General features: G+C 46.5%; 1 protein-coding gene across 3 annotated transcripts in view; it reads left to right on the top strand.

The window, feature by feature from the left end:
• Positions 1-10,512, top strand: part of LOC122377757 (homeotic protein ultrabithorax-like) — a 197,020-nt gene extending 186,508 nt beyond the window's left edge. For 2 of the 3 annotated variants that reach the window (XM_043358149.1, XM_043358151.1), the window contains 2 exons: positions 9,368-9,403; positions 10,045-10,512. In XM_043358149.1, the coding sequence (XP_043214084.1) occupies positions 9,368-9,403; positions 10,045-10,487 (479 nt within the window). In that variant the 3' untranslated portion in view covers positions 10,488-10,512. The remainder of the gene's footprint in view (positions 1-9,367; positions 9,404-10,044) is intronic. The other variant, XM_043358150.1, reaches the window with a different exon arrangement.
• Positions 10,513-19,123: the final 8,611 nt, after the last annotated feature.

Below are 19,123 nucleotides of genomic sequence, written 5' to 3'. Positions count from 1 at the left end.
TGGCGTCGGCTCATGGCGTCGGCGACGGATCGACGCCCGTCAATCGGCTGCATCGACAGCGACGACCCGGTCTGGTCACGTGACTTGTGTCGGCTCCTATCGGCTGGTCACGGTCACGGCGCGTCGGCGGCGGCCGGTTCCGCCGGCTAAATGCCGGCCACCGAACCGATGGCTCGTGCCTCCAACCCTGTCACAAACTGCGCCAATAAACTAAAGGGTTCGTTTGGTAAAGACCGGACGTAAAATGTCCAAAGTATCGGCACAATTTCCTCCGGTCACTGCTCTGACAATTGGTTTCTGGTCTCTTTGTGATGTGAGCTGCCTTATAGTTTCTTTGAAATTATTTAGCTTTCTCATGGATTAATAATTCATGGCTGCTGGTGCTGGGCCATGTCAAAGTTGTACCAAGCGACTTCAATATAATAATTGAGCAGCAATAACTTACAGATATACGTTCATGACATTCTAATACCTATGATTCAAGTGGGCCGGTGCGGCATTAACCTCCTGCATGCAAAGACAGGCAGCAGGCGCGCAGGCAAATAGCCGCACTGCATCTTGATGCGTTGCAAATGGCGCCTTTCATTGCTTGCGAAATACAGCCCATGCCCGATTGTGACTTATATGTTGCAGCGCAGCATGCAAGAAACCCATCACTCGAGCCAGCGAAACATACCATGACAGTAAAATTTGCCAATAAACTTGCTGAATTATACCAGAATTGATCTGGTTTGAAAGTGTAGCCACATATGATGTAGGTTCTAGGTTTATGCGCAAACCTAGAAAAGCTTCACAAGCCACATGCTTGTTTTTTTACCATTCAGTTAGTTCTTGTCGCTATTCTCGTCGCTATTCCAGTATTTGTCATGTCCCAAACTCACGACAAGTTTGCTCAGATCCATCGTCAAGTTTTCGCCTTCCACTGGCTGTTTTCCACAGCTATCCACCGATGCTCCCGCTGTTCCGTTACATCTGTCTCCCTTCTGCCCCGGTCTGCCGGCTCCATTTCTGCCTGTCTCTCCGGACCCGGTGGCAGGGGTGGCGAGGACCCGCCATCCATGGCCGTCCCCGCACATCCGAGGCACCTGCCCCTCATCGAGGGCCGCTCGGCCGCTCGGCCGCTCGGCCCGCCTCCGCGGCGTTCGGACGGCCCTTTGGCCGCCACCAATTCGCTCCACGACTCTCTGGGGTCACATTAAAACAAGGGGACGCGGCCGCGTCGGCGGCGTCGTGAGGAAATCAGCCCGGCTGATAATTATAATGGCGGAAGCGGCGGCAATAACCGGGATCGCTTAGGGCCGCCGCTGCCCGGCGATGGATTATGCCAAAGCCGTCGGAATAATTGCGAACGTCGCCGCCGAGAACGCTGGCGGCCGGCGCCAGATGCTGTTATCACACTGGCCGCCCGTATAACTTAGACTAAATTCTCCGCGTAAATTTCCGCGCCTGACAGCCTTTCGACGTCGCCTTGCCATACATTAGATGCTGGCGATTTATACGGAAGATGAGCTTTTCGGCCGGCGATTTTACTGCGGTCCGAGCCCTTAATCTGTCAGGGCGGCGTGCTTTCTCACATGCATGTTTTCAGAAGATCCTGCCGGCGACCGATATTGCTGTCGCCACAGAGAAGGTCATTCTCTAACGGAACGGCCAGAAACCGCGCTACACTGGCGGATAAAATGTATGAAACAGTTAATACTTGTATTTCTTAATTTGTAGGATTAAAAACATGAATATGTTTAAATATTTTGCGTTGCTGAATCAGACGTACCCCATATTTTTAACGGCATTGCCACAGCCCAAGCCCATGTGAGGGATTCCCACGTATTAGCATCTCTATGTTGTAACTCTTCTTATAAGGAACCTGCAGCAATGTTCACCAGTGATCTTTAGGAAAATCGATCGGATGTGCTATTTTCAACTTAGCAAGAACAGAAAAGCATATTCCATAACGCTAAGAAAGATTTTTTTTTTTGGTATAGATACGATATGGTATAAGATGGGTAATTTGCTTATATGGAGCCATTCATAATCGACAGGATTCAGGTTAAAAGGTTTAAGAGACACAGTTTTCAAATACATTTTAGGAGTGGGCAGTGGGCATGCATATTCTCGTCTGTTCTTATAGCGTTGGAAAATATTTATCCTCCATTTTACGTCGCAACAGACTGCCTTGTTTTCTGCACATATAAGCTATCTCAGCCGACGTTTAGGTATCATGTCTCGTTAGCATTTTGCTTTGCATCTGCTCAGTAAATAATTTGCTTATCTTATTCTTTTAAGTTTCTACAGTTGCCATTTGTATGACAAATAAACATGGCCTGTTTTTGCTGTTCTGAAAAAGTTTATTTTTCAGTTGCGGAACCGTGCAGCCCATACATCTCGGCTTTCATTTCGGGTCTGGAGCGCACGTGCACTGTGTGAGCTGTTTTCAGAGAGGAGGCATTTCCATGGGGTGTGCTGGCGGCGCCTAAGTGCCCTCCTAAGTGCATCGTTAACTGCACACACATCCATCTTTGGAATGGCGCGAGCCTACATTAACGAAGTTGGCTTCCCCAAAGCCCTTTGACGCCGTTCGGCCATTTAGGAAAATTGCCGACAGTCCAGTGATGGCAGACAAAGCACAGGTTAGCCGTCTATGTTAATAGCCGACCCTCAAAGGAAGTATGACGGTATAAAGTGGCTAACAGAGTCATTGTCGGTTATAATATAGTCTTTATCATGCTCTACAGCGAAACGTCAGCAAGTGCTGGCATTTTTAGTGGCAATATCTGATGAAAAGAAATAGGTCGAATACGCCGAATACGCCACAAGTTTGTATACGGTGCCATGCTTATTACTTATTGATGCTCGTATGTTTGTTCCTGCAGTGTTCTGAGCAATGAGCTTGCATACTGCACAGTGCACAGCCCAATCACGAGATGCATAACTTAGACAGACAAGGTGCTAAAAAATCGGAAGTAAGTAGGCCTATGCTTGCAAATGGGTTTGAAAGTGCTGTCAAATTAAGAAAAGCTATAGCATACAACGAAAGTGCAGGACGCATGTGATGCCAGACCAGAACGTTATCTCCCCTCCTCCACTTGAACTTAACGAGTTTTCTCACTTATACATGTGTGTATGGACAGTTTAAAGCAAATCAAGAGCTGTCGATGAGTTATTTTAGTGGGTATACATAATCGATGAATAGTTTCATCTACGTAGCTTCACAAAAAGAGCAGTACAGTATCTCACTGGTTCGACATACTCCGATAGGCGTTATCACAAGTGTATTCGCGGCCATTGGGGCGACGTAAGAAAAGAAGAAACCAACTGGCCCCAAGAACTTTAAATTATCAGTTAGCATGCACCTTTTCCTTGATGTGTAGAGAATTTACCATTATTTGTTACAGAAAATTGCATTTAAAATCTTCCATTTATGCTTTTTTCATCGTTTGCACAATATGTTCTTTTACTAAGCTAGAAACACTAATTAGAAATAGTTCCCGCATCATCAAGAACAATAGGGAAGGCTTGAAGTGAATAAAATAATTTAAACGGTTTTGTAAACAATGTGAAGGCACTTCTAAAATTGCCTGTAGAAATATTGAAGGCAAAAGTTCAACTTTTTCACAAGACGGATGTCTATAAACCTATTTAACTTGTGACAACTCAGCCGGTATTTCGTCGCCTACAGCCCAGCTTTCCCTAGTGACCGATAGAGGCGCTGCTATCGATGTCCGCCCGTGCCGCCTAACGCATGTCTGTTATGCACATCCATTAATTATCCGATTAAAAACAATTCTATTACGGAAGCATTTTATCAGAAAAATATATCATTTATGTTCTATCCAACTACCAGTCGTTCTCGTTTTACGATCCTAGTGGCGGTGCCGCTTATTATTGCGAATGAAATTAACCCGAAACTTACGCATAAACTTAAACGTAAACCCATGAATAAGGAGCGCTTTGGTGGGTGTCGTTATTAGCCGTTTTCACGACGAGCTATCCGGCGAATGCACCTAATTTGGCCAAATCTGCACCTAATCTCTTAAACAGCAAATTTCTTCATTTTAGGAATTTATTTCAGGGTTTTAATCGATGATGCTGTCCGATAATATGACAAAGCAGGCATATACATAAGCAAGTAGTGCAGCCCTAGCTGATATCTAAAATCTGCACCTAATCTGCACCAAATGTGCATCAAATGTGTACCAGATGGTCGTCGTGAGAACGGCTAATGTGTGGTAAACTTTAATATTAGGCACTCCTTTTTCTAGTCTGTCTGATGCAAAAAAAAAACAGTTGATCCGGGAGAGTAAAAAATGAACTTTTTTGGAGCATAAGACTGCTTAATTTGATTAGAAATGACCTGAAAATATAACCGAGTATTTTTGTCTTTGATATTGACTTGTAAGGGCAACTCCATTTACGTTCACTGCATTATTAAGCTGTGAACGGGAACTTAACAATTCAGACCGCTGCACAATTACATTCAAATAAGTATGAAATAAACTAACCGGGGGGTCAAATTGAGGGTTACAGGGTTACTAATGAGGCAGCTCGAATAACAGCCACGAACATAAGTCTTGGGCGCCAGGCTATAATGATACCCCTTTAACTCATCCAAACGAAACTTTGCATGATTACAAGATATACGCCCCTGGGTACCGGACCCGGACACAGTGAATGGCTATGTCTGTGTAGGTAACTATACAACATTATTATTGTATACTGCCTGCATAGCATCCGAACCGTCTACCCTCAGCGTCAGTAACTCAGCGCTGAACTCACTAACTCACAAACGCAGCCATCTTGCAGCAGACTGTCAATTAAAACATTTTTCGGTTCTGCATCATGGCGGCTGCCGCGGCGGCTCGGCTGCGGTGCGGGTGGCACCCCTGAGTCTGAGGACCGAGTCCCCGGTCCCTTCATCCGAGGCAGGACTCGGGCCGGCTGTTTTACTCCGCGACACCTCACTTGGCGCGACGGGCCGTCATGGCCTTGACGACAGTCCTAAAATCCTTCACGACTGTGTCAGGGACCAACACTGGAGCGGAAAGGCCTCGTAAAAGGCGAGCGAACTCCCCGAGAAATGCGCCCTAACTTGGGATAAACGGCGACGGCCCGAATGCTCTGCCGCTCAAGTGACACTGGCCCTCGGAAATGTAAAGGGGGCTTTGAATTGAGCATAAATATCATGACTATTACTTATAGTTGATATGATCAAAAGATATTGTAACACCCATGAATGGTGATCTCACCACTACACTTATGCATTAGTTATCACATAAGCTTTGCTAAAGTTATACTATTTGCAAGGCTTATTGCTTGATGAATTAGGGAAAAGATACCAAAATGGCCAAGGCTGCCAGTGGTTATATGCTTTGAACTATTTCTTGTGCATATTTGCATTTTCCAAAGCAAAATTTGATATTTGGTAACAGAAAATTGAATTTGTTTCTTAGCTTTTTACCATCACTAATGCAATTTTTAATTAGCCCAATAAATATTGAACTTAGAATAAGCATGCAGTTGAAAGATGTCAAACATGATCAAAACACAAAATTTATTAGTTTTGCTGACATATCAACTTTAATGTAGCCTTCTATCAATTTTTATTGAAAAACATTCGCAGGTCGTGTTACTCGTAGGTCTTAAGTTTTTTGCACTAAGAAAAGTCGCCAATATTATAAAATAGAATGTATATGGCCATCGTTTTAAGAAACTAACAAAACGACGTAATATGAATGGGTATTGGTACTTACATACGTTATTCCAGAATTGACCTTAGATTGCTACTAAGAATATTAATATGAGAGGAAACTATCAGTGATCCTCCCATTCTGGCCCATACGTATAATTGTTGTGATGCAGTTAGTACCTGACTTCTGTACGGTTGATGTATTTATGCTGCCCTAAGCTAAGAGAAACTCTTCTAGCCAAGCATTATGCACTGGTACAGTTTATGTCAACATTAGAACGTCCTTGCTAAGCAATACAACATTCTTCAAGCCATCCAATTTTTTTTTTAATATGTTCAACGCTATTTTGAAAAGCTTTACTAAAAGTAGTGAAAATGATGACCTAACTTTCATGCTTTCTCTGTAGTTAATTACAAAATAAGAATGTGTACCGACTGGTCTAAAATGCTTCGATACGAGCGTTATGAGAAGCCTGCTTTTATGATATCACCAAAAGCTGCATCTGAGTACAGCTTACATATCATTGCTTACATATAATTTGTACATTCACAACTTCGACAAAGCAAAAAGCAAAAATGACGTTCTTACTTTTGTTGGTGATGAACTTCCATTCATGATTGCTTCATCTGTGCTTATAAACGAAGCACGTGATTCATTTGCGCCTAATTGAGGAAGTTCTCATAGCTATCTCACCGTGAAGGTGGCTGAGAAATGATTGCTATGAGACGCGAATGAGGTCGATGGCGCCCTTACAGTAAATTAAAAGTCTAATAGAGTCCGCAATTATGATCTGTTTGCATGCCGCCTAATGGTAAAAATCACTGGACAGTAACCAAACACAGGGCAACATTTGGCCTCTGCAGAATCTATGGCGCTCAAGAATTGCCGCAGACATGTTCTGATGCTCTAGTGCATGACGTATTGGGATAGAATCGGTCCCATAGAGATACAATCAACAACGCCTGATATTAGAAATGTGTTTGGCGAATTTATTATCACAGATGGCTATTAGAACCAACATAACGCTCTGATAGTCGAGTGGATCGTTTTTATTTCTGTTGTAATTTAGAGTGCGTGACATTTGGGTGTTTTTTGAAGATATTTTTGCTTTATTTTTATGAGTAAGCTGCTTTAAAGATAAGCATGGATGCTGCTACACAAGTTGTGGCGTATTAGCCCTCGGACCGCAATTTTATCACGTCATTTCAAAAGTTGAATAGTGGGTGCTCTTATAAAATGAAATAATTATTTGGATGCAGGACTCAAAGCCAAGATATAGTCTGGACAATGATTTTTCTTTTTAGGAATCATTTCATTATTTTCCCCCAAGAAATTTCACCGGATTACGATGCAGCAATTGATAAAGGGTCGCCGTCGTTCCCTGTTTCGCATCCTCCTGTCGGTCTGTTAACTGTTCTCTGTGAGCGAGTGGAAAACTTTTTTACAAAAATAGGCACTCTAAGTGGCCTCCGGAACTGATCATTTGGGATAAATAACATTATGAACCAATACATGTTTGGTTCACTTTGCCTGTAACATAAACAAACTGTCGAGCCTAAAATTACAGCTGCAATAATTGCAATTATTGTGACGTCCGTTACTTTCAATAGCATTGTGGCACTTAGTAGCAATATAATTATTTCAGTTTTTGTCCATACTGTAGGTATTTTACCATTTTGATCACTTTCTCTGCCTCTGTCGTATCTTCAAAAGTATTCAAACTGAAGTTATTTACCAGCCTTTTCAATGTCAGACTTCAATGTCTGCCTGTCCCAATTGTCTAGCTGCATATGCGGTTACATAAAAGCTATTGTTTCTTATACGGCGACATTTTCCTTGTGCCCTGTCCTTTATGTTTCACCAATTCAATTTTGGGCACGGCCTAAAATTCAAGCTTCTCATTCAGTAGTTTTCAAATGACTCACAATGTTTTATCATTCGTTGCCAAATGCCATTCCCGTTTGCAGATTACGTACTATATTTATTTTATTTTATTTTTTGAAGTGCTGTTCGATGTGTGTCGATGCTGAGGGGCGAATTATTGTCTGAAAAGAAAAAGTTACTCTGCAAGCCGCAGAGAACTGAGCACATACGACTAATGAGAACCTTTTGCCACTATTAACTGATAATATAAGACGCTCTGCTTGAATTGAACAAAGATTTTGGGATAAAATACAATTCGCTCCTCCAAGAGAAGACTCTTTAAGCTCGAGTACAAAAGGCGATTTTCGATGCTACTGGTCCCCCTCTGCCAGTGATAATGTAGCTCACTGTATCAACAACCACCATCCTGATTCCCTGAAAAGCTGCCTTCTATGTACACTCTTGAGGGTTTCTATGGTTAGCGGATCAAAGTTTATATCAATCATAAAGTTTTCGATAATGTAGCAAAATGTTCGAAGCGAACTAGCCACATTATTTCGCTGAACTGAATAATATTTTCCTTGCAACGAGTCAAAGCTAGTCTCTCCCTGTTTCACTGCAGCGTCGTCCAGCTATAAGCTCAGGACGTTTCTTCCGAGGAAATATTATAAGTGAAAAATTATTAGATTATTAGTATTATACAGGGGTACGATACATACGTAATTACGTACCCCCTGTGCGTAATCAAACGAGCAAAGGCTCGACCGACCTAGAATTGTGGTAACTGATAACCGCCTGATAAGCCGACAGATACTCGAGACCGGAGAAATGGATTGTTTTGCGGAGATTATAATGGCCACACAAGCAAAGATGTGTCGTAATCAGTTATGTGTCCTAACCTTCCTGCTTCATCGTCTTTGAACAACAACAACAAAAAAAAAAACAGAACAATGAATATCTCTAGTCTCTACACGTGCAGTGCAAAAATGGGCGGTAGTTTGCCGTCACAAAATCAGCGGGCAAACTTTAGAATACATCGTCAGAATCGCTTTGAGCAGCAATTAACATTATGGTTTATACAGCTTAAATGGTTGTGTTATTAACGTATCTAGTGATTCAATCAAACACATACCCTCATCATTAGCTAGGTATATCCATCCAAAGTATATCAAATTTTCGCTGGTATTTCTACGAAGACTCAGTACCCAAAGTCACGCCGTGAAATCAAAGTTAGGATAGTTAGCATTAAATTCCCGCAGGCGCAAAGCTGTTCTGCTTCGGTAGCATTTTGGACGAAGATAAGTGATGCGAATATGATAATTTCCATGATGTATGTGTGATGATAAGTACTTTGGCCGTTTGCAAGTATAGTCTTGGGCATGATTATGCAGAATGCATGAGCATGCCTCCTCCGTGCGGCTAATCGTGTGCCTGCTTTCATTTACCTGATATGTTCCATGCGCTGCATAAGAGGCCGGTTCTAGAAACCAGCGTCGTCACTTTGTCCTGTTTGTGATCTACGACTGTGAATGCTACATCGTTCGACTGTATTCCTGTGAGATTTTAGGTGCCTTGACCTAAGGCAACATCCCAGCTCAATTGGTGGCCTGTTAGTGTATCCATTCTATCGCGAAAGTGATGTCTTTCCGCGGTATTGCAGCAAATATAACTAGATGCTCAATATGTATACCTAATGAGCAGCCAAGGGGTTTTCGTTAGATCAGGGCACCTAAAATGCGCGATACGATGTAGAACATTATTTGATAGGGGGCTGGGGCCAACCAAATTGACTGAATTTCTATCTCGTTTCTCATTTTCAGCATCGGAGCGTGCCAATTACCCAGCCTGGCTACAAAGTAAGCATTATTCGTCAGTACTGGGGCCGTGTGCCCCCTGTGTACCGTACTCGCTCGCACGTGGCGTCCTTGGCTCATACCCTAACTCCCATCTGTGGTGTGTGCGTGTGGCCGCGGGCAGCCGTTCTTCGGGCCTCCCGGACAGCAGGGGTGGCCTGGCCCTCCCCACCAGGCCCGCGGACAAATTGGGCCACCAGTGCACGCAGTGTTTCATTACCTGTGTAAGCTCCACTGACGTTTATGTTTCATTTCGCCCCTATTTCTACCCTTTACGACCCATTTCAATAATCGGAACAGCATACCTCTTTCCACGGGAGAGTCCAGGCGACGTAGTCCGCCACCTAGTGAGCGTGATGAAAACTTCTAGTGTGTCGGTGTCCCGCCACTGGTGGCGCCACCTCCGTCGACTGGACCAGCTCCGGTTCGGTCGGAACCTGTGAACAGTCGGTCAAAAGCACGCTTTATTCCCCTGCTTTGGCCGAAGCTACTGAGCGGCGCCATGCTTAAACGGGTGGTAAGACGACCCGCGGCCGGTATCCGTGGCCACGCTACCCCGCATCCATCCTGCCCGCTTCCGTAGCCGCGCTCTGCCCGCCCCCCTGTGACCCATCTGACCCCGGGGACCTTCTGTGTGCCCCCAGGTCACGGACCGCACGGCCTGCGGCGGCGGGGTCGGCAGACCTACACCCGCTACCAGACGCTGGAGCTGGAGAAGGAGTTCCACACCAACCACTACCTGACGCGGCGGCGGCGGATAGAGATGGCCCACCAGCTCTGCCTCACCGAGCGGCAGATCAAGATCTGGTTCCAGAACCGGCGCATGAAGCTAAAAAAGGAGATCCAGGCCATCAAGGAGCTCAATGAGCAGGAGAAACAGTCGCAGGCGTCCAAGATGGCGGCCGGCCTGGCGAGCGGCACCGCCGGCTCGGCGGAGAAGAGCGGCTCGCAACAGCAGCCGGCCCAGCAGCAGGCCATCAGCAGTGGCGCCAGCATGCAGCCGCAGCAGCCGCAGCAGCAGGCCGCAGTCAACCCCAACCCGGCGGCGCCCAGCGCGACGCCCACCCCGAATCAAGTCGCCAAGTAAACGATAATGTTCTTTCTGCATTTGAAAGGTTAGTCCGTGGGAGGTAATCCCAGGTGCATGGGGACGGGCTCGGGACTGCATGGTGGCGGGACACAGGGCCAGCAGGTGGACTTCAGCGTGGCCTGACAAATATGGATTGGACCTTGTAAGAGCCTTTTTATTATATTTTTCAAAAGGAAAATATTACTTGGAATTTGCAGGGCCTGGGCCCTACCAAGCTTATACAAAACGACGCCCATGGTTCTCTAGTTCTTCTTTAATGTTATGATGATGTGACATCTGAAATTTATGGCTGTATTTCATCTTCAAAATAAGTTTTCGTCCAAACAAGCGACTTCCAACTCACAGTAAATTAACTATAATCCCAGCATTCCCTTTTTATGATGAGCTAACATTTAAGAGGCTGAAGTGGCACTTTTAACATTATAATTTCTGCTAAGTAATTGGGGATGAGGGACTGGGCTAGATTCCTTTATAGTACCTCGCTCATCCAGTTCGATACCATGCATATTGTGTGGCATCATGCCATCAGATCCTCGTTTCATGTTTATTGCAAGTTTCGCATAGCGTTGACGACCGTTCTCAGGGTTTTTATTTTCTTTAAGGTCGTAGCTAGCAGGAGAAGGGCTTCCCATTTCAGAGGGATGATACTTCTTCACTGAAGGGGACTGAGAGCAATCTTGGATGGGCGTCTCCCTGGGAGAAAAGATTAGGTATTTGTTAGTTGGCGGCTGGCGCAAGCTGGTCTCTGTAGTCTGTTGGACGCATGTTAGCCGAAGTCGCTTTATGCTGGTCTGTGAAGACTCAGAAAGATTTGCTTTTCTATGGTTCGATTGGTTAGGGCCCTTACGATCCTCACAGTGACTCCAGTCCTGAAGTCAGCAGACCACAAACCACAGCTCACATTGCCTCTCACTCGGCTCAGGGTGTCTGTGCGCTTTGAGCGCCACCTAGAGCGTTTGATCCCACTGAAAGCGCCTCTAGCGGTAAACCCTTGAAACTGACCACGCGCTGCTGTGGCGCAGCGGCGCGCCACGAGCACGTGACAGCGGCGCGGAGGAGCACGCTCGGGGGCGGGGCTTAGCGGGACTACTTTTAGCATGGCCGCCACTCGTCGGCGGGCGGCCGCGGCGGCGGGGTGGCCGCTCTGGCGGCGCGGCCGCCGCCGGCGACGGCGGGCGACGGTCCGACCCGTACAGCGCCGTCCGTAGCTCTTTTATCACCCCTCAAATTGAGACGGCGGAACTTAGAGGATACGGTAGGAGCTCTGTGATAGGCGATAGATTTAAGGTCACTGTTAAAATTACCTGCTAGGATTTGGTTTATGAGTTCATTTACCAATGTATTCAAATGATAACGAAGACAATGCAAGTGATCATATAATTACAAAACCAATGAGGTATGTGAAAATGTTCAGCTATTAGAGACAAACTGTCTCAAAGATTGAAACAATTACGTCTCGCAAGAAGTTATGCAAGCAGAGTTCAAAGACAAGTCCAATTTGGACATATAGCCATTACAACTTATGCTCCTATTATGGCTGTAACAATGCCGCAGCCAATGTAGAGATATAAGTCATGCGGATAAACTTACCGATAAACATGCCACAAATGGGAAGTAGTGTCCACAAATATGAACATCAGCTTAAATATTTCAATAAAGTGGCAGTTGCAATGCCATTTATGTGATTCATGGGACCATTTCAGTCATAAAGAAAGCGCAATGTCTCATTGCTATGGAAAAAAAAAACAAGAAATTTAAAAACTGTTTTCACCAGAAATATGAGTTGTGAGTTGTGACCATTGTCCATTCATAACATTGCAAATACATCACTTTATCCGTCCATTCATTTACTAATGAAGATGCTATTGCCTGCATCATGTTTCATTGTTGCAAACGAAGAAATAGATAAATATTATAACAAATGAAATGTACCAGTAGGTGTTCACACCATCGGGCTCCCAGTGAGCATGTTTCCGCTTTATTTGCAATTCCACACATCTGTGGATATGTCATATTGCGCTCTAATATCTTAGGAGATAATTGCAAAAACATCTCCAATCTTTTCCTGGCTTTTATGACGAAATTGAAGGTTTGCTGAATACACCTGTTCACCGCTTTAGCCCAAAGCTTTTGGGCATATTACATTGAACATGGCTAAGTCCCAGTCGTAAAAAGACAATGCATTAAAGTCGATTGATAGCTAACAATTAAAATTAAGCAAATGTCTGGTGTTGGTTTTCATTGACTAAATACACTAGCTGCCTTAAAATGATGGGAACTGGCTTTAATAGCTCCTGCACTTAACAACTAGGTATGCTATACGAGTAAAGAAAGGAAGTATTAAGGAATATAAAGCTTAAAGGCACACAAAAGATAAATGATGAAGGATGTGAAAGATAAAGGAAATATCAAAGAGCACAAAATGAGCGTACTCAGTAAATGGCTCAAAACAAGTGAAATCAAAACTGCCACCACATAAGCACTGATGGTGCTAATAAGTGCTAACTGCCTAACATCACAGGACCAAGACTGCTAATCTAAAGTGCTAAAGTGCTAACTGCCTAACATCACAGGACCAAGGCTGCTAATCGCATAGCGAATTCCCAAATTTGTCTAGCTTTATATTACAGTTACAATGGATTTTCTACACGACAAGGATAGTGGTATTATAAAAATGGCTAGACAATCATGAATGTCGGCTACCTCAACCAAAAATTGGTCTGTTCCATCCAGTGGTAAATCTATAAAAAATGATATTGGAGAAGGTTGAATGAGCTTCAAGGAGAGCCATTTAAGAGCAGCCGCGGGAACATTTCTGCGAGGAAATCAGCTGTTTGCGGGCTGTAACGGTCGGCGATTTATGCCGTGCAAGCATTGATTTTGAGATAAACATTGCTTTCAATTAAAAAAAAACAATTAAGCATTGAAAAGTACTATAAGAAAATATATCATCCCTTTCAATCCACGCAATCATATATTTATTGCTAAAATCTCACTTGTAAACAATTCACGTTTGTATTCCGTGCGCCAATATATGTCTACGCAAAGCCCCATCCAAAAATCAGCATTCGTTTGGGATGAGGGAGGAGGCGAATAGTGGTGACTGGTGGTAAGATGTGGAATCGGGATGTGCTCTGAGGAGCCTCGAGGAGCGATGAGAACTTTTTTAAACGGGAGGAGGTTCGGGGAGCGTAGGGGAGGTTGTAGCAACTACTGAAACATATCCAATGGTTGATTCAATCCCATCCAATTCAGAGGCTAACTAGTGGGAGTATCTTGTACTATCGAGGATTACACCCGGCCCTGGTTAAGTGGTTTTCGTTCTAGTAATCGTTCATGCTTATTGCAAAACTCAAATGCACACAATCCAAATTAAAAACAAATATAAACGTATGCATGGCGGTGACTTCTACTGTTCAATTGTACAGGCTATTGTAAAATGTAAATGTGTATCCAAATGATCAGTTTAATTTCCTGTGCTATGTAGCTATAAATGTCAAAACACTCAATTCCTTAATAGCATATGGTCGACAAAATATTTGTCGTTTCTCTTGCTCTGAATGTTTGGGCCCACTTTACACGTAAATGGCTATAATAATGAATATTTTTGCGTCAAAGATCACTTCAGTCTCTACACTTCTTATGAACCATCTCTGGGAAATGTCACCGCTGCTGATCCAGGATAGAAAGTCGACTGATTGAAGCCCTTCATGCCGTGCCGTGGGTGCATTGTATCTCAATGGTGATGTCATTGGTGGCTTACACCTACATCATTTGTGATCACTTCAAGAGTTCAGGCTGAGTTTGAGATGAGTTTGGGCGTTTGAGCTGAGCTCAAGAGTTCGAGATGAGCAATGCATATAAAAGCACCTAATGCAGCTCATGTGTGCAATAATTCAGCACTTAACCATGATGCACCATAACGGTAACATTTTTATTGCTTTATCAAGCTGCTCTCTAATGCATTAGAAATACATCACATACATTCATCTTCTTCTTTCCTATCCGCTGAAAACCAAATAAACTAATGATTAGTGATATCATTCCAGTGTTTCTATAATTTATTACTCCACATTTTATCTGTGGTGTCGATTGTGGCACGCCCCGGCCCAGGTAGCAGAGTGGGCGATCGGAGATCAGACAGCACCGTTCTTAACGGCGACCATTCATTAGACAACTATTGACACAGGCAGACGGCGAGGCAGCAGCTGCCGGCATGCTCCGGCAGACTGTGCAGTGTGCAATGATGGCACGTAAAACGAACCCGAGCACCTTCCCAGCGGCGCCCCTGACCGCCCGCCGCCGCCCCCGCCCCCGCCCCCGCCCCGGCCATCGTCCGGTGACCTCTGATGCCACCGGACCGCCGAGGGCGCACAAAGAGCCAGCCGTGTTGTTTGGAGGAGCAGAAAATGAAATACGATTTTATCTGCATCGCAAGCTCATAACTTTCGGCGGCCGAATGTCTCGGCGTAGACTTTACGACTTTCCCAGTTATAACAATCCCCCCTGATCTAGTCTGGCGATCCGTCATGTTGATTAGATGCAGCTGACAGATTCTTTGTGGCCCTGATCAATACTGGAAACGTTACCATGGCAACTGGGTGCCAGATTTTAGCGCCAAAATGCCGCGGTAGCGGGAGCCGAAGATTACGCTTTGCGTTACGGGCAACAGAGGGTGACAATGTCGCCTCCGACGGCGCATCTCGACTGTCGATGGCAAACGTCGATTTCGACGCAAGCTGGAGTGTTTGCCGGGACTCTGCGTCGTAGTGAGGCACGACGCACAAAATCTGGAAACGGAACTGGCACGTGGATGAGGGCTGCAAGGAACTTCGTCCATGCTCCTGCAGATTGTCAGGACTCTGCTCACGCAAAAAAAATGTCCACCGACACAGTTCGTCGCTGTCGACAGGCGTCCGTCGTCAGACCGTCGTCAGCGTCGCGTTCCGCGAGCGTCAGCGCCGGCGACGCTCGGGAGGTGCCTCCTCTGACGACGTTATGAGTCCACCGTCTGGCCGGCTGACCCCGTCCGGTGCGTCGTCGCCGCTGATACTGGTCTCCATTAGAGCAATTGACACAGATTCGACGGCCGCCTCACCGGCCCGGTTTACGGCGCATTTATGGCGTGTTTCTTTATCTGTTCGCCGGCACGTCCGTGAAAGGGTCGCGCCGAGCCGGCGCGGCCGACCCTCCGCGCGGCCCCGCGTGGCTCACCGCCTCGCCGGCTCTTAAAATTAGCCAGACGGGTCGTAAAAATTGTCCTCGGACCGCCACCGAAGCGGCGGGGATGAGTGGAGAGCGCAGCGTCGGAAGGGATGACGGAATCCAGACCCGCCGTTCTGCCGGCAGAGATAGGGTGGCTGACTCCGTTCAGACGTCCACAGGGTGACGACGGAAGGACCGGGTCAAAGGTTGTACAGCTGGAGGGAAATGAGGAAAGGGTTAGGAGGACGACAACCGTTGGACAGGTGAAATTTGTGCCGGGGTGGCAGCTGAGCTCAGAAAATGGAGCAATGGTGGAAATGGGGCACATTTTGGGACACTGAAGCGTGAGAAAGGGTGAGAAAACCGTTAGAATAGGTCCGCTAATTGTGTTCATTTCAGCAGCCAAGAGTAATCTATTGCCTTTGCGAAATGCAGTCGGAGTAAGGCCTCAGAAACCTGCGCAAACCCATGCATAATCTATTGCTCTTTCATTTGCACATGTTAAATAGTAAACGACAAAGGTGAGTAATGTTAATTTGCTGTATGCTGATGGTTATCGCGGCACCCTCGTAGATTCGAACCTTTCTCGGGCAGCGCTGGTCGGCTACTGCAGGCAGCGGAGAGGCGGTATGAGGCCTGTACACATTCAGCTGTTGTGCTGTTGTCAGCTGAAATAGGCTCCGCCCACCGCTTCTCGCTGACGGAACTGTATACATTTGGCTGATGAGAAATGTCAGCACTGGCTGACTGTTTACAAATATGGCGTTGTAAACAAATATTTCGTCTCATCTTCATGTTCTTTATTAATACAATACTTAAGCAGTTATATATATATTATCAAAATATTTACTGACAATGTGCGAAAGTAATAAGTATTTTTCTTGTATCGACAATTAATTATGAAAACAAATATATGTGAATAGCGCCAACATGGTGTCCAAATTTCATCTATCTGCAGTGCTCAATAAAAATATGGCACGTGATTTGCTTTCATGCGCCACTACCAGTGTCTAAATGCGTCATTTATGGCTTTTGCTGACGGCTCGGCATCTCTGCACTTGCTTTCTCGTAGCAGCACAGCCCGTCAGCCCATGCTGCCGGCAGCAGAGAGGTGACGTCATGTTGCATGTGCAACATAACGTCATCAATTTTTCAGCCAATAGTGTGAGTGATTCTCGGCTGACAACAGCACAGCAGCTGAATGTGTACAGGCCTATGGCCCGACCACACAGCACGGCGGCCCGTGGCCCGCCCTGCGTCCATATGAACGACTAATGAAGCACGCTATCGGCCCATCGGCAAGCCTGCAAAGCCCAGACGGTGGCAGGTGAAAAGTGTAGTCAGTTTTCAAATACAAATTTTAATTATTCACGCTGAGGCGGGGATATCGATGTGTCTGCGCCAGCGGTGGTGACTTCATTTGATAATGTAAGCTGTGATATATCGGCATTTGATGTCGATTGATTTACCAAACTATTTCACGAGCTGCAAACCGATGACCTTAAGCTTTGATTTGCAAACATTGTGGTAGTTTGTTATAACATATTTGGTGCATCATAGCTCAAAACATGATGTTATATAATTTCTTGTTTGTTATTTCAACTTATTGTGGTCATCTTGTCTAGCTAGGACAGGCGTTAGCGTCTCAAATGAATTTCAGTTGTGGCAATCTGACGCACTTTTCCACCCAGCGCTGATGTTTTCCTAAACTTCTCCGCTTCCACGTTTAATCGCAAACAACGCACGGAAGCGCGCCGCTGCGGCGACTTTTATTGCGCACTCATCTCTCGGCTGAGTGGTGAATCGTTCCCTGGAGCCAGCCGCGACTTCCCACCGCCTGTCTGTCTGTCTGTCCCCTCCCCATCCCCCTTCCAACGTTCCCAGACACCCCAGTGTCTGTCTCGTCCCTCTCTGAGGCGCCCGTCCCACCGTGTCCCGTCCCGTCCCGTTGCACCCCGTCTCTCGGAACCTCACGGCGTCCCATGTCGTCCTGTTCCGTCCTATCCCGTCTCACAGGAGTCTTGCTGCGTCCCACTCCGCATCTCGTCCCATCCTGACTTCAGGAATCGGTCGGAGGACCAGCTGCCCCCTACCCCCTCCATCCCCTCTCCCGCTCCCGCTCCCGCTTCTCTCCCGCTCCTCTCCCACTCCCGCTCCGCTCCCGCCCGCCCCGCTCCTCTCCCACTCCCGCTCCGCTCCCGCCCGCCCCGCTCCTCTCCTAGCCGTGGCGGAGGGAGCGTCAGGCTGTCGGCAGCCGGCGAGTCTCCGCCGCACGCCGCTCCTCAGACACTCTGGCCGGCTCCGCTGCTCCTCGGACACACTCTGGCCGGCTCCGATATCACGGCTGATACCCCGTGGCCATAACTCCCAGCTCGGACAGCCCGGCTCGCGAAGATGCACGGATAATTAATGCGTGCCGGCGCGGCGGCGGACGCCGGACGGCAGCGGACGGGCAGCGGCGGCGGCGGCGGTGGCGGCGCGCGAGCGAGCTGCTGCAGCCACTTGGCACTTCCTACGGTCGGAAACGCGCGGCGCGGCGTGGCGAGCGCGGCGCCACACCGTAATGACTTACTCAGTGTGCACGGCTTTGTTTTGCCGCCGAGTCGGGCGGCGAAAATTGCTCTCTGGTCGTAATTGGTGGGCCGATGACGGTGTTTAGTGCACTGCGGCGGCGGCCGGCGGCGGCTGGCGCGGCGCGGGACGCTTCCCGGCCCTGCACCAATCGCGGCGCGCTGACGCGCTGTGCGTTGGGTGCTCCGCGAGGGCGCCATATTCTCATGCAGATCGGTGATAACGAGACTGGATTAGCGACGCGCTAGGTCGTGAAATTAAAGGGATGTGGCGTTGACGAAGACGTTCTCAGTGGTTAGCGAGGTGAAGCAGACATTTTCGGTAATGATAGAGCCACTGTCTTGTTTCGTTTAAAACAAGACCTTCAGCCATTGATTCGGTTACTTTCTACCATTTATTTTACCAAAGCGTAGCTCATAGTTGGCATCAACGTTTGAGCGTTAACGGTTTGGACAGCTAGGCAATAATTATGAGCCCGTACTCCATTTCTTTTTATTCAATTTCAGATCTGTTTCAGTTTTCCTGTTCCGAAATACGGCTTGTCAGTTTTTTATAGGTCGGGAGCATGCAAACATAGGTCCCTCTCGCTTTCAAGTGGGCTACTTTTCCAGTCAGGAACATTTTTTTGTTGACGTCAATTGTTTCAAACAAGACAATAAAAATTGCTAATATGGAAAACGACTTGTTAGTTACGATCAGCCAACTCTACGGAACAGATAACAGTGATATCCATGACCTGGACTTTCCAGGTGTAAAACAATAGCACCTGTGCTACCATAAACGAACAAAGGTGCTGCATTGCTCTTGTTCCGCCCCGCATCGTAAAATAAACGACTTTGATCAAGGTATTCATTACA

The sequence above is a fragment of the Amphibalanus amphitrite genome, unplaced genomic scaffold (genome assembly GCF_019059575.1).
Source record: "Amphibalanus amphitrite isolate SeventyFive unplaced genomic scaffold, NRLGWU_Aamphi_draft 000050F_arrow, whole genome shotgun sequence".
NCBI lineage: Eukaryota > Metazoa > Arthropoda > Thecostraca > Balanomorpha > Balanidae > Amphibalanus > Amphibalanus amphitrite.
This window is presented reverse-complemented; position numbering and strand designations above follow the sequence as displayed.